The following is a 25169-nucleotide window of genomic DNA, read 5'->3' on the forward strand; positions in this document are numbered from 1 at the left end:
TTAGCTTAATGGATTTGTGGTGTCTGGGACCATGACAGCACTGCCATAATTATATCAGCTAAAATACTGTGAAGGTAAAGAAATATTTGGGGTATAGATTATGAAAAGACCTGGTTAAAAGTCAAACCATCTGTTAGAACCACTAGGAAGTGCTGTAACATTAAGAGAAAAGGAATCAAATGAGTGTAGATTTTAGCACTGGTGGCTTAAATGAATTCTTGTAATATTCATAGCCTATTCTGTATCACTGTTTTCTTATGACACCTAGAAAATTTAATTGGATTCAATAACAGAACATTAATAACTTTATCAACAGCATCCATTTCTAAGTAAGATGGTTGTAAGTGCCTCTTCTAGTAAAATAATATGCACCCAGGATCCATCCCGCATATCATGAGCCAGATCAAAGTCACTTCAGGTCGCTAATAAAATTCTGTGTGGCTTTTATGTTTCTGACAGGAACTTGAAGAGGGAATCAGCAGCCATCAGACCAGTGTTTCAGCTTTGAACAGAACTGGGGAAGGGATCATACAGAAACTGTCTGCTACAGATGGGAGCTTCCTACAGGAGAAACTGGCAGGATTGAATAGACGCTGGAAAGCAATCACTACAGAGGTCATGGACAGACAACAGAGGTAATAAGTTCATCAAAAATTTGGATGTCTGACCAGATGCAATAAGGAGAATTTTGTTTAGTAGACTCTGGGAGAGAGAGGGCATTCTATTGCATGCTGTCAATCTGTTTTCCTAATGTTCAGATCCTTTGAGAACAAATTTCTCCTAAGTTCACCTGCAATTGACTGCTTAGTAAGTCTTTGTTTAGAACAGCTCACAAAATGACAACGACAAAACTACTTTTGTTACAGTTTTCCTTTGTTTTAAAAATAATTTCCTTATAAAGCCAGACTATTTAGGAGGAATTGCTCAGCTACTTTCTCTGGCTGAAGCTGAACTGTAAATACCTTACATTAAGTTTTTATCATTGACAGAGATACACTAATTGAAACAACTTGTACTGTTCTTGAATTTCCACAATACTGTAAAATAATATTGTTGTGTACTTAGGTATTTTTAACATCTCCTGATACCTTTAGGAATAAAATAGAATCATGTTCAATTATTTAGCCTGAGAAATTTCATTAAAGTTTTATGTGATTTAGTGGAAGTATTATATATGTCCCTAAAACCTTAAGGGGAAAATTCAGTGACCAAATAATGATTAGGCCTGAAGGTGTTGTCATTACTATCACTTACATTTAATATTTTTTGCCATCTTTTAAAAGTCTATTTTATGACTTTGGAACTAAAATTTGTCTTTTTTTAAGACAGTAGTATTTATTTGCATTTATTTTAATGATGATGGTAGAATCTTTTGATGATAAAATGAATCCTTTAAAATACTCTAAGCACTGAAAAAAGTTAACTGTGGCATCAGAAGTCATTGAGGACTGATGTGCTGGACTTCTTGTTTCACTTTTTAAGGCTAAAAGGAGAGAACCAGCAGCTGATAGAGTGCAGAAAGAAGCTTGATGAGCTGCGTTGTTGGTTGGAAAATGTAGAAAATGCTCTTGACACAAGATTTTCATTCAACCATGAGGAAAACTTGCAAGAATTACAGGCAAGACTGATTAGTGTGCATATATGTATACATCTGTATGTCCTGTGTAAAGCATCAAGACATGGCTTTTGAGGAGGGGAGTTTTCATGCTGTGACTAGCCAGAGAAATACTATGGTTGTGTGAGACAATTTTGTGGGATTACTTACACAGGCAAGATGCACCTTGAAATGAAGGTGGGTTGAGTTGGTAACTGGTGTGTAGCCAGAGGATGGTGGTGTCTGTGTATGAGGCAGTGAGAAATATACTACTGATAAAATGTAGTAAGTAGAATTTCACTGGAGATGGTGTATGTGTCAACTTTATAACTGCTAAAACCTATAGAAAAGAGCTGATATCCTTAAAAGATAACTAGCACCATTGTCCCATTTACTGGGCAATTGTAATAATCTCTTGTGTGTGTAAGATTTTTATCTAACCTCTTTTTTAAACTGTAAGGGTATTGGCCATTTTAAGTGAGTTTGTGCATAGGTTTGTATTTTTCATGTTTACTTCGTCTGACTTTGACAACAAAACATCTTTGGTTTGTAGAATGTGTGAAAGAAAATGTTTCTGAAGTCCTAAAAGAACAAGAGGAGTAGTCCAACTAACCTGCTTGCTCATTTTTTAAAAACCAGTAATTTTAAAAAAGGCAACAAAAAACCCAACAAAACCCCAAGCAACCTCTTTTAGATCAAATCTAAGGGGGAAGTCTTGAACAAGTGTTTCAAGTGATGTAAAGTAGTTTCAGTTGTGTTTGCCTAAACAAATTGACTCATGTCAGTTGAGTATTTCCTGCCTGTCATCAAAGTGTAATTTTTCTTGTCATCTACTTTAATATAAATGCTAGAAGTGAAAGGTAATAAATGTTTCCATAATTTCTAGATCAAGCATAGAAACCAAAATAGAAGCTTTTCTATTTATGTTCAGGGAAATACCTAATATTGGAGTTAAAAGAAAGCTGGCCTTCTCCTTTAATTAAGCATGTATGCATTTTATTTCAGTCTAAAACTCTTCTGTCTATTTTAGGTCTTAAGTGAAGAGATGGAAGTTCTGGCTGAGAAACTGGAATGGCTGAACAGAACTGAACCTGAAGTGCTGTTGGATAAAAATATTGATCTTCAGGAAAAGAACAAACTTTCTGATTGCCTGCAGTCCCTCAATGTGAGGTGGAACAAGGTGTGCATTTCTTCAGCATTGGGGGCCTGAGGTTTAGAATAAAGTGGTATGCTTGGAATGGTTGTTTTGCTTTTCATGTATCTGTGACATGTGGCATGTACATAAAATGATTTGGACACCATACAGGCATGATCAGGAAATGTACCCCAAACCACTTACACATGAAAATACTGATGGAAGTTTTCCTATCAGATTGAGTTTATTTGGTTAGCTTATGTCCTTCTGGTTTTTTTGAAAGGTGGATCAAAAGTATCAGTTAGATTAAAAAAATTGTTTTGAGTCAAACAGTAATGTATTAACTTGAAATTGAGAGAATAAATCTTTACTGTGTAGGAAAGTTGAATGCTTGTAGCAGATAAGAGGAAAAAATGAAGCTGTGTTAAAGCTTAGAAAATCTTACCAAAAGTGTCAGGGATTCTTCTTAAACTTTACTGTAAATTAGAAACTCGTGTTCAATGTCATTGGCAAGGCTGGTTGGAGTAAAGCAAGATTTTTTTCAAGCAAAGCCTGGAAATCCAATTGAAAAAATAAATTATTTTAGATTATTTTATGGATGACAGAGGTAAGAATGTACTGAGGAAAGGGGCTTTTGCTAGTTCAGAGAAAGAAAAAGATGTGTTTTTACCAACTCAGCCATGAAAATAGGGATTCTCCCACTGCTTTGAACACTACATTTTCATCACTGCCTTTTAAAAGCTTTTAAAAAGCAAATAGGCAAATTTGTTTTCACTGCAGTGGTGTTGTAAAACTTTATTTTTTCGATTAGTTTCCTATTTCTCTATTTTTGTGTGACTGACAACAAGTCATACTTTGCATCATCTTTTCTTCAAAGTATATTCAAATAATGAGTTATAGTTTTGGTGCTTAGACAGTAAAACATGAAAATTACCTGTCTACAACAATTTATATATTTATTTGGAATATTTACATATGACCCTGGGATGTATTGAAAAAACACTTTAGCACCTCTTGAAGTTTTTTAAAGGATACCTTTCAAAAAAATAATTGAAATATATCTGAAGCATGGTGTAGAATATTTTGTCTTCCAATAAGAGATTACTTTTCTGCCATTAATATAGGTTTTGTTACTGTTTTTATTTCTCTCTGCTGGGCTGTAGGTGTCCAGAGAAGTGCCTGACAAAGTGAGAGAACTGGAGGCATTTGTTGGGCAGTCCCGTCTTGTTACAAAGACAAAGCCTCCTGGTGAGTGATTGGTCCTTCTGTTCTGCTTAATTGCCTTGAGTTTAATCCTGTTTGCAGTCAAAAGTAATTAAAAAAGGAAAAACTCTATGAACTTAGACAAATATAAATAAGAAATGTTGAAGCATCATGCTGAACTTGAGGCTGCCTTCTCATTCCTATGGGAGGGGGAATATTTGGGTAGGGAGGAAGTTACTCTGCTGTTCAGGACTGGGGAAGTCTTTGGATTCCTCTAAGAGTTTTGAAATGGAGGAATTTTTATAAAGCTTAGGCCTCCTCGTCAGGACTAGGTACAGAGTGAAAACCAAAATAATTGTGTTTGTGACAAGCTGTTTCCTGTGTTTTATTTCCTGTGGATTTGTGGTCATGCCTTTGACTAATTAAGATCCAATAGAAGCTTTCCATACAGCTAATTATTTGTAAAGTATCTCTTGCATGCAGATTTTTTTCAGTTTTATAAATAAAGGCCATTCTTCTTCTTTCAGCACAGTTAGAGGGCAGATGGGTCTCCCTTATCTGCTAGCTACTGACCTTCCTGAATCTCTTGGGGAAAGCTGTCTGAATCTATGTCCTTGTATCAGACACTGACAATGGTCACATTTTCAAATTGTTGGAGTCAGTTCAGCACATACAGATCATAAACAAAATGCCCACGTGTCTCTTTTGGAAATTTAGGTAAAGACAGCCCTTGCCTAAAGAATTTGCAACTCAACCTTCAGTGAATTAACTCTATTTTTTCTTAAATTCAGCAACAGTAAACAAAATTTGAGGCAAACCAACTTCTGTTTAATTTTTTTAATCTTGAGTTCAGCTTGTTCTCCTTTCATACAACATGCTTGTTGAACAAAGCTCCCATGTTTTCTTGTTGGAGGGAAGTGTGAAATATTCATGCTCCAGCTTGATGTAACTTAGTGTTTCTGGAACTAGAACAAAACTTCTGAGGTGGATCTTACTATTCATTCAGCTCATTCCTCACTTTGTTGTGGCAGGTTAAAAAGAGAGAAAGGTGTAACTGAACTAGTGGGCATTTGTCCCTTCCTCAGAGAGTTGTGTAATGCCAAGTCCATGAAGCATCTGTTGCAGAAGCTTCACCTGTGCTTGAGTGAATTCTGACCCAAGAGTGGAGAAGACCTTTTTGATACATAGTAGAAAACTGAGGAAGACAGACTTTTCTCTTAAACAAAAGTATTGGGGTTTATGCTTAATAAGTGTCAATAAGTGTTTAGCTCCATTCCATTAGGTTTAATGTAATTCTATCTTTGCAAGTTTTCATCTTGTGTGTTTTGAATTTAGGCTGAATCATTTGGGTGAGCCTTTTTGGCATGCAGTATAAAAATAGCTGCCTTTAAGGTATAAAAGGAATTTCTCATTACTTAGCTTCTCGTTGTTCAAATACAATTTTTGCTATGCTTTCTCTGTAGATGCAGTTGCATATTTATAGGAATTACAATAAACCCCCTGTAATTCCAAGAACTTCTCTTGTGGCCATGACTACTTTTTCTTTAACAGAACCTCCACTCTCTGTTTCAGATATCCAAAGGGTGGTGTTAGCATCTCCTTCATTGGAAATTCCTGTTCAGACTCAGCAGGCTTTGGAACTTTCTGCACCTGCTGATCTGGACAAAACTAGAACAGAGCTGGCTGACTGGTTGGTATTGATTGACCAGATGCTCAAGTCAAACATAGTCACGGTGGGAAATACTGACGAGATCAATCGGACGATTACACGAATGAAAGTATGTGTTTTTGGGAAGGCTAGCAGGAAATTGTCTCACAGTTTTTAGTTCTTACATTCACTAAGAAACTAATAACAATAATGTGTTTAAGGGGAAAAAAACCCTGACTGCAACTAAATGCATAACATGAAAGTTCCACTTTAAATGCTGTTTTTACACTGCTTTCTCCTTCAGAGCCCTTTTCTGTTTATTCCTGTGTCTCTATGTGAGCTGAGCACTGTTATTTTTTTTTTTGTTTAAAACAAAGAAAATGGAGAATACCTCCTGACATCTTTTAGGGTTTGTAATAGTTAACTTACACAGAAGACTTCGGAGCAGCTTCATGTTTTCTTAGTGGGTGACCTTTGATTCCCTCTTTACTGGTTTCTAATGAGTTTGGTTTGCTGTAGTTACACTAAACTGATTTCCAGAGACATACTAAGAGAATTAAAAGTTGTAACATAAATGCTTATGATGTAAATGTATATTTCTGCTGATAGCTCATGCTGTGTTAAACTGTGGCTAAGGGCAGTGTTAGTGAGATGTATGTGGCCGTTAAGGTTTATTTTATTTGACTTAATATTGATTAACTAAGTCTAGAATAAAAGCTGTAGGCTAAACAGGTGCTAAACTGTTTCTGTGAGTATCTCACATAGTCTGGAATTTGGAAGAATAACATGATGTAGCTTTGGAAACACTTTCTTTTAACTGAATATTACTTGTAACGTGGGCTTCTGGCACACTGTCACGTGGAGAACAATGGTTTCTAGAGAGACATTATATAGTCTGATTGTTCCTTCCAGTTGTTCCTCTTCACTTTCCCCCTGCGCCCACTGCTGTGGCTGATATGTATAAATGATGCCATCTTGGTTAGGAGAAAAATAAGTTATGGAAAAGTGAAAAATAGATATTGGAAAACATTGTGCAGCAACTGTGGTAACTATGTGGTTTGTTCAGGTTAACCTTCACCTCTGGATTTTCAGTAATAGGGATTTACAATGTTTTAGCTTTTTAAAGCAGTTCTATAATACTGTGACAATTCAAGGGTTACAGTATTAATGGGACCAGCTGTATACTTGTGGAGACACATGTATTTTTTTACCTGAATAATATAGATGAATATAACTATTTACTACTTTTTGGGCTTAAAAATCATATCCTCATAATTCTCAACAGATAACCAATGCAGATATGGACCATCGGCACCCTCAGCTTGATTCTGTTTTTACACTGGCTCAGAATCTGAAAAATAAAACTTCCAGTTCAGACATTAGAACAGAGATCACAGAAAAAAGTAAGTTTCTCCATCCTGTGTTTGCAATTACATTGTTTCTTTTCCCTGACAGTAAAAAAACCTTCATATCTTTTTCTAAAATTCTCAGTTGAGCATAGCTGAAGTTGCCTTCCTTGAAAAGAAAAGAAAACTTGGCAGTTAAGTGCCTTTCACCTAAACAGTCTAATGAAAATTCCTGAATTAAATGGAAAGTAAGAATTGCCACTTTTTGTTTTTGACTGGCTATTATTTCAAGTATGAAGGTCAATAGTTTTGCTGGGATTTTGAAATATTTTGTGAAGAATTTGGGTTGCCTCACAATCAGAGACCCAGGTATGAAGATTTTATTTATTGAGAAAGGGAGCTCATCATGGTTTTTTTCTTGTTGAACTCTGAGGCACTGGACAGGTAAAAACATGAATGTATTGATGTTAGGACAACGACTTTGCATGTGTACTTTGAAAATTGTTGACAGAGAGTAGAGATTTTAAGTCATTGACATGTACTTGAAAATTTAATTTCCAATTTAAAGATCCTCACTTCATCTGAAAATTTATTTTACTTGTATTTAAGAAATGTACAATTGTCATAATTTGAAACTAATGCACAATCTGTTTTTTGAAGCCTGCAGTTTTGCTGGTTGCTAAGATTAGAAAATTCATGCAGCGGGGAATACCATAGTAAGAAGTGAAAATGGAAAGATATATTTTCTCATGTACTCCTCTGTTATGTAGTTTTCCTTCACTCCACCTACATGAATTTCTTTGGTGTCGGTAAGACTTGATGGAGATGATGTGGTCAGATAGCCCACAGATGGGTGGTTTTTCTGGGGATCTGAGGAGATGGCTCACAGACTCTGTGGATTGGTGGAGCAGTAAGATTCAAAGAAGCAAGTTAGTTTTGCAGTCACTCAGAACTAGGAGTGAGGTGGAAACTTGGGGCAGGATAATAACCATGTAGTCCACAGGCATCAGTCAACAGGGGGACATGGAGTCAGTCACAAAACATTCTGGATTCCTCAGAAAAGCTGAACAAGAAGTAAATGACTGTGTGCTGGAAGTTGGAGTTCCCCTATAGTCATGCACATCCAGGGAGGAAAAAGAGAAGTTGTATATGGTGCCATAGATTAAAATTCCAGCAGATACTTTAGATGTATGTGAAGATTTTCTGCTTGTGATGAAACATGAAAATATGAAGGTTTTGTTACCACTGACATTTGTTAAGAAAAGTTTGCTCTTTGAAAAAAAGTGAAGCTCAGGGCTGCTTATGCTTAGTTTAAACACCGAGTATGTATAGACAACAAATATATATCAGAGTTATACCAGTGTCCTGCAACCTTCTGTGAATCTGCTGTGTGTTGTCAGATGAAGCATAATTACTCAAACTGATAGTAGCAGAGAAGCAGAGAAAAGCTTCCTTCTCTGGAACTTCCCTCCCAATTGCTTTATGGACACTGAGAATTGAAAAACCAGTCTCATCAGGAATTCCTTCTAGTCCTTCTGCCTGTGGTATCAGACTGATGTCCATGACAACTTTTTCTAGGAACTTCCCTCTTGAACCCACCAAATCCTGAGGTTACCAGGAATGCCACTGTTTTTCTTTCCTATTTTGCTGGAGGTAGAAAAAAGGGTAAATATATCATCAGTGTAGAGAGTAAGGTTAATCTGTCCATTAATTAAAAAAAGTAATTATATAAGTATTCATTCTATAATAGTAATACTACTATGTAAACCTCAAATATCTTGAAAATTAATTCGCAAGCTGCCTGTGGGTTGAAATGGATGAATCTATATTGCACAGATTGTTAGATTTGTCTACCAGCATGGTGGAGTGGTATTTACTCTGACAGGTGGGCTTTCTTGCCACAGTGTTTGAGAGCTTTGTGGAAATAACAGAATATTGTTGAACATATTGAAGTTAAAAGATTTTCTCAAGCAGCTGGAGGACAATGGCTTTGTGTAATTGCAAAAGGTTAAAAAAATCTAAACCACTTAATGGTTTCAATTTAAGTGCAACCTTTGGCAATTTTGCTTCATGGAAAATAGAAGTGACTTGAGCATCAGGCATGTTAATTTTCTAATAAAATTGTATACTTACTGTTAAAATAAATACATTGGATTGTTTACATACTCCATACCTCTTTCTGAACAGAGTAGTGAGATGCTCAAGAAATCTGACTTAGCCTTTTTTGGTTTTGCTTTTTTCCATTCACTTTTTTACAACATTCTTTTTTATCACATTCTTTAGTGATATAATTTGTTCCCTGTAACTGTCACAAGAAGTGGTAGTGAAACCTGTTTCCACTGCTATAGACTTCCAAGTAATACGCTTGCTTTAATGGTCTATAAGTATCCAGGAAAAGGTATGATGCCTTGCATTTCTCTCCAAAGACAGATTCACTGCTTTTTGTGATGCACTATTTTTGTTCTAGGCTCTTGTGTTGTCTTTTTCACTCCTTGTTTATTAAAGATGAAGTGTGTTTATCTGTCACCTAATACAACTATTGAGAGAGGAACAGAATTCCTTCTACTTGAAGGAAGTGGGATATAATCAATAACTTCTCTGTTCTGCTGTGTAATCTACTAAATTCTGTAGAAACCTATGGTGGAATTAAATTACCAAAGTAGGTTGTTACTGCCTTGTAGAATGTTTCTACCTTGGCCAAAGTTGTAGTACAGGTGCCATGAGACAGTGGTCTGGAATGCTCAGTTTGCTTTGTACAAGCTGTCTAAACTATGTATTTACTTATTTATTTGTACTGGTTTAAGCTATGGATGCACAAAGATGAATTGACGACCCTATCACCCTACAATTATGATCCTTGGAGCCCTGCTGCTAGCATATCTCTACAGTGCAATTTCCTTCATGTGTACTTTAAAAGCAAATAAGGACTTTGAAATATTCCAGAAATAATAGTTGTTACTTGTATGCTGACCTGCTTAAACAAGAGGAACCCAAACACCTGATTTTTTAAAATTTGCTTCTGTGACAATGTCAACTACATGGGGAACTAAAATACTGAATATGGAGACTACTGTATTTGAGAATGTGTTATATTATTGCCTTTTGCCCTGAAAATTAAGAGGCAGTTACGGCTACTTTTTCATTTGCCTCATATTTTTCCTGTTCCGTGTTGTGCTCCGCAGTGGAGAAGCTGAAGAGCCAGTGGGACAGTACCCAGCACAGCGTGGAGGTGCGGCAGCAGCAGCTGAAGTACATGCTGGCAGACAGCCTGCAGTGGCACGAGCAGAGGCAGGAGATGGAGCACCTCATGGAGCAGTGCGAGATCCGCCTGCGAATGCTCCTGCAGGCTCCAAGGGAGATGCTTGCCAAACAGATTGCAGACAGCAAAGTGAGACCTCTTACACTTATTTTTTTTCCAATCCAGATTCTGGAGTCTGTGTAAAGCTACTGGATTCAGCTGATGAATTAATGTGCAGTTTAGTTGTTGTACTATTTTCTGTCTCTTTTTGGGCATAATATTTGCTTAATTGTCTGCTTTTCAATATATCAGACTTTCCAAGAACCCCATTCCAGGAGGTAAACAGGTGGCATGTGTGTCTTTGAAAGCTTAGCTGAAATGACTATAATGTAGCATCAAAGAAATTATATTATGCAAAAAGCTTGAACCCCAGACCAATTAAAATTTAATGATCCTGCCCACAGAATTGACTTCATAGAAATATTTAACAGTAGCTTAGTAAGTCAAGGAATGGACTAAGGTATTTAAAATTGTCCTGCATTTCACTTCTGGTGGGTGGCAGGCATATGCAGTGCTTTGTTTTGTTTTGTTTTTTTGTCCTGGTGGCTGTCACAAAAAGGGCAGGCTGTAGGTGGCACAGTGTGAGAACTAAAGACACAAAGCAGTGAGGAGAGGCTCTTAGCAGTGCAGTGCTTGGAACAGGGATATAATAGAGTTTAAAAAAAACTATGTGCATGTATGTATATATGCACGTATATATATTCATGAAGGGGCAATGTAGGGGTGCAGCTGGGTATGGAAAGAGGCAGGGAGTAGGATTGTGAGAGTTTCTTACCAATCCATAGCTATTTAAGTACACAGTAGAGTTGTGTGCTTTGCATAATTATCTGACTAGTGTCTATCTCTACATGAGCAGGGGAATAGAAATAGATTATTCAGTCTACTTCGTTTTCTTAAGTGAAAGCAGGCTTGTGCCCAAACAAAAAATTAGAGGCCATAATATACAACTGAAAATAAAAATAAAAATATATATATGCAAATATTATTTTTCATTTAGAAATAAGCTTGAGTTTAGATTTTCTAATGTCATGGCACGTAAGTATCTTGCCACAATAAACAAACATTTCTAATGTATTTTCTTAATTTTAAAAAAACAAAAACCAAAATCAAAACAAAAAAATCCAAACACTGAAATCAAATTTTTATACTGCACATTTCATTTATGCAGCTTTTAGATGCCGCTTATATTGCTATTATAATAATTCAGACTTACTCATGCTACTCAAAATACAGAAGTGTGTTTTTGTTTTTTTTTTTTTTCTGTTACCAGTAGACTATAAAGAGCATTTCTCAAACCTTTGGCAGTTCTGGCAAATACAACTTTTTCTCACCTACTTCTATTTTGATTTGTTCATTATCAGGACAAATAATATCTGTAGATTTTCTCTTCAATGTTTTAGTCATAGATGAAAAATGTGCACATTTTGCTTTTTAGAAAAGAGGAAGAACGAGGTGTTTATAATATGTGATAAAATGAATATGAGAAATAGTCTGATTTTAATCTGTCTCATTTGGCGTTGCTTTTTAGCTGTTAGTACATGATTTGCACAGAGGGGACATCACAGTAGCAGCATTCAATGATCTCTCAAATAAACTGCTTCGCGAGTATCGTGATGATGACTCAAGGAAGGTGAAGGAAACCACTGACCAAATGAACACTTGCTGGGTTAATCTGAACCAAAGGTAATTACAAGGTTTCACTCTATCTGTAGCAGCTGATGTCTTGAACTTGCATTCTCTGTATACATGTGCATTGTAGTCTCTTCTCTGTATGCTTTAGTGCAGCACTTAGGGCTGCTGGGGATAATTAGTCAATTGCAGTCAAGCTCTTTTGATGATTGAAATTCCCACAGTTCTCAATGGAAAGCTTCTGTATGATTTCCCATTTATGTGGTATATTTTTAAGCAGAAGAAGGGGCTTCTCATGTTTGGTTTCAGGTTTTCCTCTGGCTATTATTTTCTAAGTGTCTTTGAGAGTTCCTCTCTTATTCTTTATTGGTGATACAATTTATGTATTTGTAGTTTGTTATTGTCCTTCCTTTTTGTAAGGATCTAAGTGTTTAGCTTCATCTTCCCATGGATTAATTCCTTACAGCCTTTTATCTAATGGAAGCTTCCCCTGAATGGGGCTGTGCTTTGGATCCTCAAGTGCAATACTTCCACTACTCCCATCTAGAACAAGTGTAGGAACTGAGACTTAATTGAAGCTTCTTTCTATTCATCCTCTATTTAAAATGTATCTGCAGATATGTTTCAATGAAAATGCGGTATTTTCCTATGCATCATTTTTTTTCCTGCAGCGTAATCTAATTTCTGCAGAAATGCTTTTGAGTATTTGGTATTGATAGGCAACTAACATTTAGAATAATGTCTGACTCTGAAATCTGAAGTCTATATGCATTGTGGTCAGAGAGAGAATACAAAATTGATCCTCTGTATGTGGGAGTGGGGAAGATGACAACTGAAGTCTATATATACATATGTGCATGTGAAAGAAGCAGCTGCATTTGGAATGGAATGTCAGTTAAAGGAATGGAAAGCCTACTTAGTAAAGCTTAAGGAGATGTTATCTTTGTAGGAGTGAGTGCAGAAGGTTATAGAAATTTTGTAATTATAAAATGGTGTGAATTGGAAGGGGCCTTAAATATCATCCAGTTCCAATCCCCCCTGCCACAGGCAGATCATAGTCCACTAGATCAGATTGCTCGAAGCAGTCTGACCTTGGACACTTCCAGGGATGGGGCCTTCACAGCTTCTCCTGTTCTTGTGCTTCACCACCCTCACAGTGAAGCCTTTTTTCCTAAGAGCTAATCTAAATATTTCTTCTTTCACTTTAGAGTCATTATTCTTGTCCTGTCCTTATATGCCCTTGCCAAAAGTCTCTCTCCATGTTTCATGTAGCCCCCCCCTTCAGGCTCTGCAAGGCTGCTATGAAGTCCCCTGGGAGCCTTTGTTTTTCCAGGCTGAACAACTCTGACTCTCAGCCTTTCCTCATAGGAGAAGTGCTCCAGCCCACAGAATATTTTAGTGGTTCTCCTCTGGACCTGCTTCAACAGGTCTACATCCTTAAATTGGGGCCCAGAGCTGGATGCTGCACTCCAGGTGGGATCTCACCAGAGTGTAGTGGAGGTGCAGGATCCCCTCCCTGGCCCTGCTGCTTTGGATACCGTCCAGGACACGATTGGCTTTCTGGGCTGCAAGGGCACATTGCTGGGTCGTGTCCAGCCTCTCACCCACCAGTACTCCCAAGTCCTTCTCAGCAGGACTATTCTCAGTAAGCAGGTAATGAAGGACGCAGAGTATAATGCCATCTTATCCTTCCTTGGAGGAAAATAGTTCTTCTGTCATTTTGTGCTTTGGATGTGGCAGCTTGTTTCCTAGTTAATTAGAGGATGAAAGGAAACATTGGATCTTTGTTGGATTGGCATTGACAGTAGACTAAAACTCTGTAGTAGTCTCATTCACATTCAGATTCTGCAATGTTATGGCTAGAACTGGCATAAAACTGCCTGCTGCTCAGAGAAGGTGACCAGAAAGAAGAGCTCCTGCCTGGAAGCCTCTAATTAGTTTGGAATCTGCTTAAAGTCTAAAATAATAAGCTACTGCATTTTGTTGTGTATAACTGAAGCTCCTTAATGGGACTACTGTTTGAAGTCTGCAGCCTAAGGAGGGTGAATATCTGCTTTGTTTATTAACTCGTGGCAGAATATAAAGGACAACTCTGACAGCCAGTGGGTAGCCAGTGCGGAGCTGCTCAGTGTAACCCTATCTGAGCAGCTCGGTAGAATTAAAAGGGGAGAATGTGCAATTAAAACACCATTTCAACAGGATGAAGGTTTTTATACTTGCTTTAAAAGCAAGAAATAGAAAATAGAAGAAAGTGACAAGGCTTACTTTTAGTGACAGATGTTGGGACATGTGGGGCTGACACATAAAGTGGACACAAAGCCCTATGGCTTCCATAGGAATAAATCTGTATTTATAGCACAATACTTTAAAATACCAGTTTGTTCCCTGATTTGGAGGTTGTGGAAAGGGTCCTTAGTAGCCTGGAAGGATTGTTGTCCTGGTCACCATAAGAAAGCCACCAGGAAGGCTGTACCCATGGCATGTAAAGTGAAGGAGCTTGTTTTAAAACCGTTGGCATTAAGAGACTGAAGTTCCTCAGCTTGACATTGTGTAAATTGGATACTTTGCCCAGTGGCTATTTATGTTCTATTTTTATACTTCAGGGTGAAACTGTAGTCGTTCTATGTGTTTGTGCTGCCTAGGTAATGGATTATAGTTGTTTTCTATACTGTCTCACTGTCTCAGATGTTAGTTTGTGAATTTCTTTTGTTCACACACACGTATGCATTGCAGATTTTCAGTATAAATCTAAAATAATAATTGGGTGGAACAGAAACCTGAAACAGAGCCATGAAAACTTAAATAATAGAATAACAATTTTTTTTCCTTGTGTGTGTATTTGCCAATATCTGTGTAGACTTTCTCCACTGTCACTGTATTAAGTTAGCTGCATTTGAAAATAATTCTCCAGCTTCTCCTCACATTTAGTTCTTACAGCCTGGAAGATGTACAGATCCTCTGTCTTTTGAGGCTGCTCTAATTGTGTCAGAATTATTTGAAAACCTGAGTTATATTTTTAGAGCATGGGGTAGTTTTTAATCCGCAACACAGAATTCTCCATTTTCTGTTTTATGTTAGAGGTCTTTACCAGCAGGGGAGGAAAGTATTTCCATCTGCTCCCCAAAAGAGTTGCTCACTACTGCTATACATGTCATCTTTAAAAAACACCCATGTAATCTTAGAATGTTAGTTGTAAATTTGTATGTATCTAGTGACAAGATTCTTTTTCAACTTGAATTCAAATATATGGCAGCAGTGGGTTGGTAATAGGATTTCATTCTTTCCTTAAAGCTCAACTGAACTGAAAGCTGGAGAAATTTAAACTTTGGGTTGAAGACAATACTCTTCAATGATATTGTTAACTTCAAAGTTTAGGTTGTCTTGATTCCTATCTAATACATCAGTACTTAGAGATCTGGGTCACTTAGTATTTCATCCTTTGGGTCTATTCTTTTTCTTTGAAGGTCACCTTTATTAACAGTCTGTTCTTCCTGCTGTCACTCCTGTTCTTCCACCTTTGGCCTTAACCCCCTGCTAGGGAAGAGAATCCCTGCAGAGGGAGAGGGTTTTGAAGTTAGAGCTCATAACTACTTTTACTTTATGTTTTTCTCACAGTTCCTTGGTGTGCTCTAATTTTTTAGCTGGTGCTTATTATCTGTTCTGGACAATATCTATCGAACCACTTGTTATCCCTAGTGTGCTACTTATTATTTTTTCTCAAGACTGGGTGAAGCATGCCAAGTGAGAAGCAAGAATGAAGGCTTCTTGCTCTCCTAGTCATTTGCTAGTAGCCAAAACTTGGGCAAGCACAAAGTCAGGAATGATTCTTAGACTATCATTTTGAATAAAGCATTTATTAACAAGTAATATAAGACCTAAGCTCCTAAAGAAGGGGTTGCAACACTAACTTTGTGCAAATTATCTCCAAAAAGCCCAGTTGGTTATGCTAAAACTTAGGAATGTGAGCCTGAAAGAATTGGAGTTGCATGAGATTTCCTCACAGTCACTGAAAGTAAACAGCTTTTACTTGTATCTGTCTCATCTGGTGTGCTAGTAAACCAGGCTACTTGCTTTGAAATGTCACCCTGAATGGCACTGAACACCCTCTGCTTCTTTTCCAAAAGGAATACTTCAACTAGTTCTGAAGTTTGCAATTCCAAACATAGTTATTCCTTCGTACTGCTGAGCAGTACTTTTGCCACAGCATGACAAGGAAGAAAGAAAGCTCAAGTACATGGGATGATGCAGAAGATACAAGTTTGGGCTTGTCTGGAGAAACATGAAAACACCAAATACTGAGTGTTTTGGCCTTGTCTGTCTTGAAGTTAAATATCACTTTATCCCTAAAATCTTATAATACAGCTAGTGCTTGATGTGAAAATAAAATTGAATTTTCTACTTACTCACCAGAAGCATTCTAGCTGTTAGCTCTGTTAGAGGTTGCTCTAGTGTGCTGGTGTGGGACAGCTTGTTTCTTTTGTCCTGATTTTGGTAGAAGGAATGCTGCAGAATAACAGCCTCAAATGGATGAAATTTAGTTTGTCATGCTTTATTAATGTTGCTAATTAGAGCTTTTAAAATTGCTGACTATAATAGTTTCTCATCTGAGTTTCATTTCAATCGCTAGGAGACAGTACTGTTATGCAGAACTATAAGGTGATTTTTTTTTCTCCTAGGAAATTGTTTGAAGTTGCTGATAACTTAAAATGTTCAGATTATATTGTTATTACATGAAAAAATCCCCTTACAGACACAAACTTCAGTGTTTGCATCAGTTGGAAATCTTTTGGATGATTGAAAATATCCTGTCAATTTTTTTTAGGTTTGATTTGTTGAGCATTGGCTTGATTGTTATGATGGCAGTGTATTATTCTGTTTAGTGATAGTGTCAAAAGTCTTGTCTTCTAGCAGAGAGAACCAGGTTAATGACATTTCATCCCTTAGTACTTTAACTCGTAAGAATTTATGGCAGTGTTTCTGCTCACTGTAAAAGAGGAACAAAAATACTCCAAGCATTCAGGGCTTCTACTCCATGTGGTTTTTGTTGATGGGGAAAAGCCAATTTTTCACACATGGAAATAACACTTCTACCATTTGGGGTGGAATAAGGAACACTCTGAAAGGAAAATCTAGGTTTGTACTGCATGCCTTTTTAAAAATATCTGTCAAATGCCTAACCAGTTCAGGAAATCTGTGGGTAGCTATAGATACACTAAAAACAGTGATATAAATAATGATAAAACAAGCTGTACAGATGAATAGTTTCTTACTAGAGATATCTTTCAGATTTCCTTTTAATAGTTTCATTATGATGTATATAATGCTGTATGTTATAGGGGAATATTCTGACACTTGTCTTCTTTTCAGAGCTGTTGATAGGCAGAATTTCTTGGAGACAGAGATGAAGACAGTACAGGCCTCACACAAGGATCTGGAGAGCTTCCTCAAGTGGCTTCAAGAGGCAGAGACAACAGTTAATGTTCTGGCAGATGCATCCCAGCGTGAGAACGCTGCTCAGGACAGTGTCTGCATAAGAGAACTCAGAAAGCAAATGCAGGTGAGAAACTAAGTAATATTGCTGTTATTCAGGTTTTCTCTCAATGGCAAATGTTATGAAGAAAAGCTATCTACTTACTTGGTGAAAGCGGCGGCCTATTGAAAGGGGTTTGCTAAAACAGTGTTTTAAAAGTCAGGTGTACGAAGGAAGAAGATTTGTCTTCCTAAGGTTTGAAGTACATATTTTTGTGTATATCCTTGGCACTGAAGGCTCTCAAATGTCCTTGGAGGATGACTGCATTCAGGAAGTGTACGCTTCATTAAACCGAGTCATGTTGTGTGATTGTCCAACCAAACAATTTTATCTCCTTCCCTCCAAGTGAAGCCCTCCTGGGCCGCACTCTCTCCTATTTCTGTCGGCCACCTTCCTCCTGCTTTTTCAGCAATCCAAGAAGTCGTTGTGCTTGGATTACCTCTGCTCCCTCTCCTACTGCTCAGCAGCTCCCCAGCTGGCCTTCCTTCTTGTTCAGGCCCCAAACTGGAAACCTTAGAAATGACTGAAGATTTTAACTGACACCGCTTATTAAATCCAGCACTCTGTGTTTGGATTAATGTCATCTGTGATCTAAGTGGGTTTGAGCAGCTTATAATGAAAAAAAGATGTTGCTTTTAGTAGCGCTCTTAATCTGAATATATCTTCACTGAATTGAAATGAGACAAGACTGTTAAAGTATCTGATAGCAAGCTATTCTTGTTAATAAGAGTGAAGAGCACAATATTTTGTGGAAGCTTGTATCTGTTGAAGAAGGACATGTCACTCATCAATGGTCAAATGATTCTAGCCAGTTGGGAAACTCATCTGTAGAGATGTGGCTTTTTGTGAAATGCTGAGATTAGTCTGTAGTGGTGACACCTGGAATGTTATGCTTTCTATTGACGCCACTCCCAACTGCTGTAATGTAGTAGAGGTGGAAGAGCTAAAACAGGGCACAGGCAGCTAACAACAGAAGGCAGTGCTATGTGTAAATAGACTTATTTCTGCATTACCTTGTATTCTGTGTAGTCAATCACACCAAGATACAGCTTATTTTACCTTTTTTTTGTTGGCTCTGTGTGGTTGTGAGACACTGTGAGTGTGGAAGAGTTTGCTGTTCTTTGTCGTGCTGCAATCTGATGACAATTGCCTGAGTTGTGCTGTGTTTGGGGAGAACAGTTGGGCAAGACTGCCTGCTGTGAGAGAAGAAGGTCTATAACCAACCCCTGGCTGTGCACGTTGTCCTGGCTTGTAACAACTGAAAAGGCAGGTGGAGCTGCTGGGCATGATCTCCCTTGGTTCAGCATCCAGATCTGGTACCAGATATTGTTCATCTCTTTCTGAGACTGTACTTTCCCTATTTCTATACTCTGTGCACATGAAGTATTGTCACTTAACTCATCCATGATCGACCTTACATAATACTGTGAGCCTTTTCTGGCTATCTTAGGAAGTGAAGTAAGGCATGTCGAAGACTGTCATAGCATAATGACTTCCAGAATGAACTTTGTCCCCTATCGTCTTACAGACTTTAAATGTGGATGAAGACATTCATATCATGACGCTGGCAAACACTCCAAAATCACTGTTTATGTTTTCAAATATTTGTTGCACTTTTGAAAACAAAATGAAGCTCTAACATCTTGCTGTACCTCAAAAGGTCAAGCCCACTCCCTTGCAAGTTCTTAGGCTTTTTATCTGATTAAACAAATATTATTTCCTGTTTCCCCATTATGTGGTGTAAAATAAGTGTTATTCTCTTGGCTCTTTGTTTAATATGTAAAGAAGTGTTGGTTTTAAGGCTAGTGGTTAAATGTTTTTAAGAAGAATATAGGGATTTATAACCTTCTCTACTCTGTGTGAAGATGCCTCCGCCCCCAACGGCATGAAATAAAATTTTACTATGAGTTGAACGTGTGATAAATTCTAGGTGAAATGAGCTGAACCTAGACCAAACATGATGAATTTGTTGTTGTTGCTGTTGTTACATATCATGCATTTTCAAAATAGGATCATCTCTTAAACTGGCATCTGTGCATGCATGGAAGGACCATCCTCCATTGCAGTTTGGTTCTAACTTGTTTTGCTGCAGCTCAAATCACTCTACAGTGGAATCAATGATCTAAGCCTAAAGCCTTGTTTTGCCTTCTGTAATGATACATGTGACCAGCAACACTATGCAAATTATGCAGAATTAATTCTCTCAGTGTCTAAATGTTGTAGAAGACTTTCCATTCAGGTTAGTGTCAAAACGCTGCAGTCTGTGTTGGAAAATACTTAGCAGTGACTTAGAAGAGATTAAAACCTAATTTAAAAAAAAATGCAGAAAACAAGCTAGGAAATGGTAAGAAGTAATGCAATGCATGTGAAGTCCTGTGCCTACAGATGTGAAGGTCTTCAAAATACTTCAAAGATTTTGTTGTATTGTAAAAAAAGTTACCACAAGTAGTGGCCAGCTGTTTTTATAATTGCTTGATTAAAACTTGTAGATTGAAAGATCTGTGAATATAAAAAGCAGAACTGAAGTGAGGAAGGTGTGGACTGTGGAGTCTCTTACACAGAAGAGGTTTGAACTTTTGCACAGTCATTTCTGAATTCTTCCATGATTTCAGAGATCTGCTTCATAGGTTTCCTTGAAAGATATTTGGTAGGTGCATGTCAACTAATCATGGTAGGCTTGATCTGGAAGGTTAAAGAAGCAGACCTCTGGTGGGAATGGATGTAAGCCAGGAGCAATGGCTTGCAGAGGAACAGTCAAATAAGTGGTGAAGATGAGAACAGACAGCGTGTCTGGCAAGGTGAATACAGATGGTAAGATTTGTCAATACAGATGGTAAGATTTCTATATACAGAATGGAATCTGTATATCTGTTTACTTGAAATGATGTTGTTATTGTTGCAGATAGATCAAGAGGAAAGCAGAGTACAGGGAAATGAGTTTATATGTGGAGTGGTAGAAATGTTGATTCAGTCCTAAAAATAAAGATGAAAAGGTTGTCTTCACAGAATTGGATGGGAAGAGTTTTTAAATGTCCTGTATGAAGAACCTGAACCTTGCATTCATCTCCTTTGTAGGAAAGTGCCTTAGAAGAGGCAAAGACATCTAAGCTGTGCATTACTTTGGATCATACAAACTTGTCAGGATAGCTGTTGCCTACATATTGTGCTGATTGATGTGCTTGAAATGTGTAGGTACCTTTGCATGTGGAAATATGCACTTTAAATCCTATGATCAATGCTCCACCTACTGTGTTCAGGGCTCCCTGAACCTTTGCTACAGCAGCCCCTCTGACACAGTTTTAAGTAGATTCATCAAAGCACCTTTGGAAGCAATGAGCAGCTGGCTCTGGTTATGCTGCAGTTTTGCCACATGTAGGGGCATGTTGACTGTATTGCAGTGGGAGTGCCTTGCTGGTACCAAAATACTTCCATGCTCTTGAACATCCTACTCTTCATCCTTAGATGGCTTAAATAATTCTGCTTTGTCCTGGGAAATACATCAAAATTATGTTATCTCTTTGAATTCAAGGATGACTTAGAGAAGGGGGTTGATGATGCAACTGTATGCTTTTACTTTGTCAAACCCCTATTTTTTTCTTGTCTAAAGTCATTCCGGAAAATATTTAATTGGAAGTGGCGTGTGAAAAACATTCCTACTTCCTGGTGCATGTGAGATTCCTTTGAGATCCCTTTGACTAAATTAGCTTTAAGAGAGTTTTTACAGAAAAAGGTTTACCCCCTGCAGTTTTCCCTTTTGTGTTGGGTAATCTAGTTTTGAAAAACGCCTATGTGATTTATTAGTCTTTATTGTATAGCTGATATAATGAGGGCAGGTATCCCTGTGCTCCTCTCTCAAGATTTATAACACAATCTGTTATTCACTCACTCTACAGCTCTGCCAGAGCTGCGTTCACTCTGAGAATGAGAGCATCCTTTCCCGGAGTGAGGGAGCAAACACTCAGCCTGCTGATAGAAAGCAGCTACTAGGGAGGAACAACTGTTGTGATACACTGGAGCCGTCTTCCTGAAGGAATTCTTTTTTTGTTCCTGCAGCTTTCAGGCTTAAATTAATAACCTTTTTCTGGCTGTTTAGTGCACTCCTGAACAGTGGCAGACGATCGGCTGCTCAACTTCATTTGCCCTCTGCAAAAGCAGAGCTGAGCAGTACCGAATAGAAGAATCTGTGAAGGCTGTTATTTTTTTGCATTTGTTTTACGGGGTTATTTTGGGAGAAAAACTTATGCTATATCAATCTTCTTTGCCTTTGAAACGTATAAAGCCTGTAGCTTGCAAAAGCAGTCCTGGAAGAGAGCATGCTCAGAAAGCTGGCAAATCATTGTCCAGTGACCGGGAGGAAATGATAGTTGCTCTTCATTTATAATGCAAATTCTGAGGTATCTTCAGAAGTGTGGCAAACTTAAAATGATGGCTGTGGTGAGAACCTCTCTTCAGAAAGTTGTGGTGTTGTTGCATCGTTTACAGAGGATGGCAGTTTCTTCTCCCCGTTACCAGAAGCTTTGTAAGGTAAGAAACGTAAGCCCTAAATGTCGAGTGTGTGTATTGCTAACTCTGTCTTTCTGAGATAAAAAGAAAAGAAAGTAAGCATGGGATGAGTGTCAAAATCATTTAGGCTATCTAGTGTTTTTAAGCCTGTAATGCTCTCCATGTGTGTGTTGGTACAGAATGCAATACAAAAAAAAAAGCCAAACCAAAACAACCCTGTGCTTGTCAGAGTGATCCATTTTTTTTAGAAAAGTCCTCTCTTGCCCACCATTTAGGTGTCTGGAAGGAAACTGTTATGTTAAGGGATTTTTTTTTTTTTAATACTAACAGTTCTTTTCCCAGGGAGTTAGTTACTTCTTGGTAAATGTGATTCTTTAACTCCTGTGTACCCATTGTGTAGAATATCTGTGTTTTTCCATGCCCAGTGTTATTTTTCTTTTGAGCTTTATGAAACTTTTAATTAGGAATGAGTTCAGCCTTTATTTCTGCCTTCACTGACTGAGCTCTTTCAGTCAAAAAAATCAGGAAAACTTGGAGGAAAAGCGTGTTGACATAGACTACCACTTATTGCTATTTTTGATGGTACCTGGTTTTGTGGCTGGTTGTTTGCATTTCCAAAGACAGTGTTTACGTTTTGGTTTTTTTTTTTTTCTTCACAGGCTCAGTAGTTCTGAACCATAATACTATGGTGATGATCTAAGATACCTAGTAAAATTCACTTTTAAAAGTAGTTTGATCACTCATGAGATTAAAATAAGTAAATAAAAATAATAAACTTCTAACTGATCTGTCAAGTCCATGAGTTAATACTGCTGCAGTGTTGATGCCTGTGTGAGGTGGTCATACTGTGCTAATATCATTGAACTTTTAATATAAGAATTCTGTCTTGAAACTTTGCGAAATTAGAATTTATGTAATGTTATGTCAGTATATATACAGCTGAAGACCTATCAAATTTTATATTTGGCTGCCTTTGAAATTGTTTTTCTCTTCTTGTTGCTTATGATACTTAAAAAGTGTCTGTGTTTTTTGATGAAAATATGTCTGTGTTTTGCATACAAGGTGTGTGAGAACCAAAGTCTTGTTCTGATGGTAAAGCAAAGCCACCTTAACTCATCCTACCTGCTTCAGTCTGAAATGTGCTTTCTGTAGTGAGGAATTTAAAAATTACATCAAGTGATAGAGATCCCGTCCTTAGAGTAGGGTTTGAAAGTAAGGAAAAGTATCATGCAGGATGCTGTTTGTAACAGTGAAGCTTGTAGATGAAGTTCTGGCATATAGGGAAAAACATTTTATTCAAATGGCTGTTTCAGCATGCTTCAGTTTACCAAGCTGTACTAATAGATGCATCTTCATTATGAAGAATGAGAGACAGTAGTATGTGTACATATAAGCTGTTTTAACAAACATTACTCAGTTGTTCTTGTCTATCAGTTGCCATTAAACAGCCTGTTTGCTTCTGTGAATGAAGTAGATTTTTTTAATAATGTAAAGATATGGATTATAATTGCCTGTTTAGTCACATTTTTTGTATAAACTTGTTTGTAAAATGTTTGTCAAGCCACTGTTTAGTGACTCCTACAGTAATACTTATTTGCTAATTAGCCTGAGAACCTAGTAAATGGCTGCATACTTAATTCATTGAGTTTAACTCTACCCAAGGGGTAGTGAAAAAATCTTCTGAAAGGCTGTTATTAAAATACATTTTCTGATTGAGAACGCATGTAGTCGTAGCCTTGGGAATACACATTGCTTAAAATTACACATTGTAATTTTTTTTCTTGTTAAAAAGTCATGTGGCTTAGTTTTTCAGATGTCTATGCTTAGTTTACTGAATGTAGAATTGTTGGTGTTCTTGTAGAGTTAAATCAGACACTAATTGAGGAGGGAAAAAAGAAATGCTTTACGATCCCAGTCACTTCCAGCAGGTGTCAATGTAAGGCAATGATAGATGGAAGTCTGGTGATGGAAATGTTAATGCTTAGATGAGAAAATGTATGGAAATTACTAAAAGCAATCATGACAACATGTCAGGAAGGATTTCTTGTAGTGCCCTGTATACTCCTGTCTTTGGAATGTCAGACATTTGTAGGTGCCTTGTGCACTCTCTGGATACACTGGTATAGCTCAGATCTGCAGAAGAGAAGCTATTTACTACAGTATGAATTATTGCATTGTATCCCAGGGTAGATGCTTCATGAACTACGTCTACATGTTTCATGTGAAGTGTCCTATGAAGCGTAACAGAGGGCCAATAAAATATTTAAGACAAATTCTTGAAGTTTAGGTTTGTTTTAAACTGCACTGTTTATGAAAGAAGTAAGACTCTTATTATTTACCTGTACTGGGAAAAGTCATAATTTTTCCTTTTTACCACCTCACATAACAGTAGCAATCAGCATTCATAGTCCACATTTTGCAAATTTCCTAATAGCAAAACCAAAAATAAACATTTCATTGACATACTATAGCATGGCTAAAAACCACAAAATCCCAAGTTTGGGAAATTTTTCTGTTGCTGCTTTTTCTTTCACAAATTTCTTCATATCAAGATGAGTTTTGCCAGATTGACCTTTTCACTTGTTGCTATTTGATTCTTTTATCTAATTCTTGAAAATTAGTGGCGTGCCAGGGCAAAATGTCTGCACTTGGCCTTGTATTGTCACTATGTAATAAGTTTTGCTTTATTTGTTGTTAGCAGCTTTGTAAAATTTTGATGCTGATAATGAACAGTCAGAAAACTGTTGTACAAGCTGTCATCTGCTCTGTGTTTTTGCTGATATGATTGTTCCTTAAAGACTTATATCCAGCTAGCTCAGACTAGAATGAATGTGTAACAGAAAAAATCATTTTAACATACAAATTGATAGCTCTTTTCTGAGAGACCGGCGCTACAACATTATTTACAAAAATAGAGAATTGTAAAACTTTCTTTAACTTCCCTGATGGAAGGTAAAGAATAGTGCATCTCTGGCAGACAGCTAAATGATTAGCTTGAAATATGTATCCTGCTTGTGGAATTTGACTGTGGTATTTTTGAAACACACTGCTAGCATTCAGTGCTAGAGCATTCATCCATGGGAAAACAGGCTGAGGAACATACCTAGTTGCTGAGAGGGTTTAAACTCATTTTTATCTCTTACTTTTTTGATAACTTCTTGAGAAGAACTTGCTTTAAAAAGAAGTAAATATTCAACTCCCTTCATATAAAATACTCAAGTCTCAAACCTGATCCAACACGAGTCTTCACATAGTAACTTAGGTGAGTTCCTGACTTCCTCAG

General features: G+C 37.3%; 1 protein-coding gene across 4 annotated transcripts in view; it reads left to right on the top strand.

Annotated features, from left to right (window-relative positions):
* Positions 1 to 25169, top strand: part of UTRN (utrophin) — a 343691-nt gene that overhangs the window by 140187 nt on the left and 178335 nt on the right. For all 4 annotated transcript variants that reach the window (XM_063390324.1, XM_063390322.1, XM_063390325.1 and 1 more), the window contains 9 exons: positions 460 to 635; positions 1483 to 1618; positions 2625 to 2774; positions 3893 to 3977; positions 5505 to 5710; positions 6866 to 6983; positions 10109 to 10314; positions 11753 to 11907; positions 17221 to 17410. In XM_063390324.1, coding sequence (XP_063246394.1) covers positions 460 to 635; positions 1483 to 1618; positions 2625 to 2774; positions 3893 to 3977; positions 5505 to 5710; positions 6866 to 6983; positions 10109 to 10314; positions 11753 to 11907; positions 17221 to 17410 — 1422 coding nt within the window. The remainder of the gene's footprint in view (positions 1 to 459; positions 636 to 1482; positions 1619 to 2624; positions 2775 to 3892; positions 3978 to 5504; positions 5711 to 6865; positions 6984 to 10108; positions 10315 to 11752; positions 11908 to 17220; positions 17411 to 25169) is intronic.

The sequence above is a fragment of the Prinia subflava genome, chromosome 2, assembly GCF_021018805.1.
Source record: "Prinia subflava isolate CZ2003 ecotype Zambia chromosome 2, Cam_Psub_1.2, whole genome shotgun sequence".
In the NCBI taxonomy this organism is placed as follows: domain Eukaryota; kingdom Metazoa; phylum Chordata; class Aves; order Passeriformes; family Cisticolidae; genus Prinia; species Prinia subflava.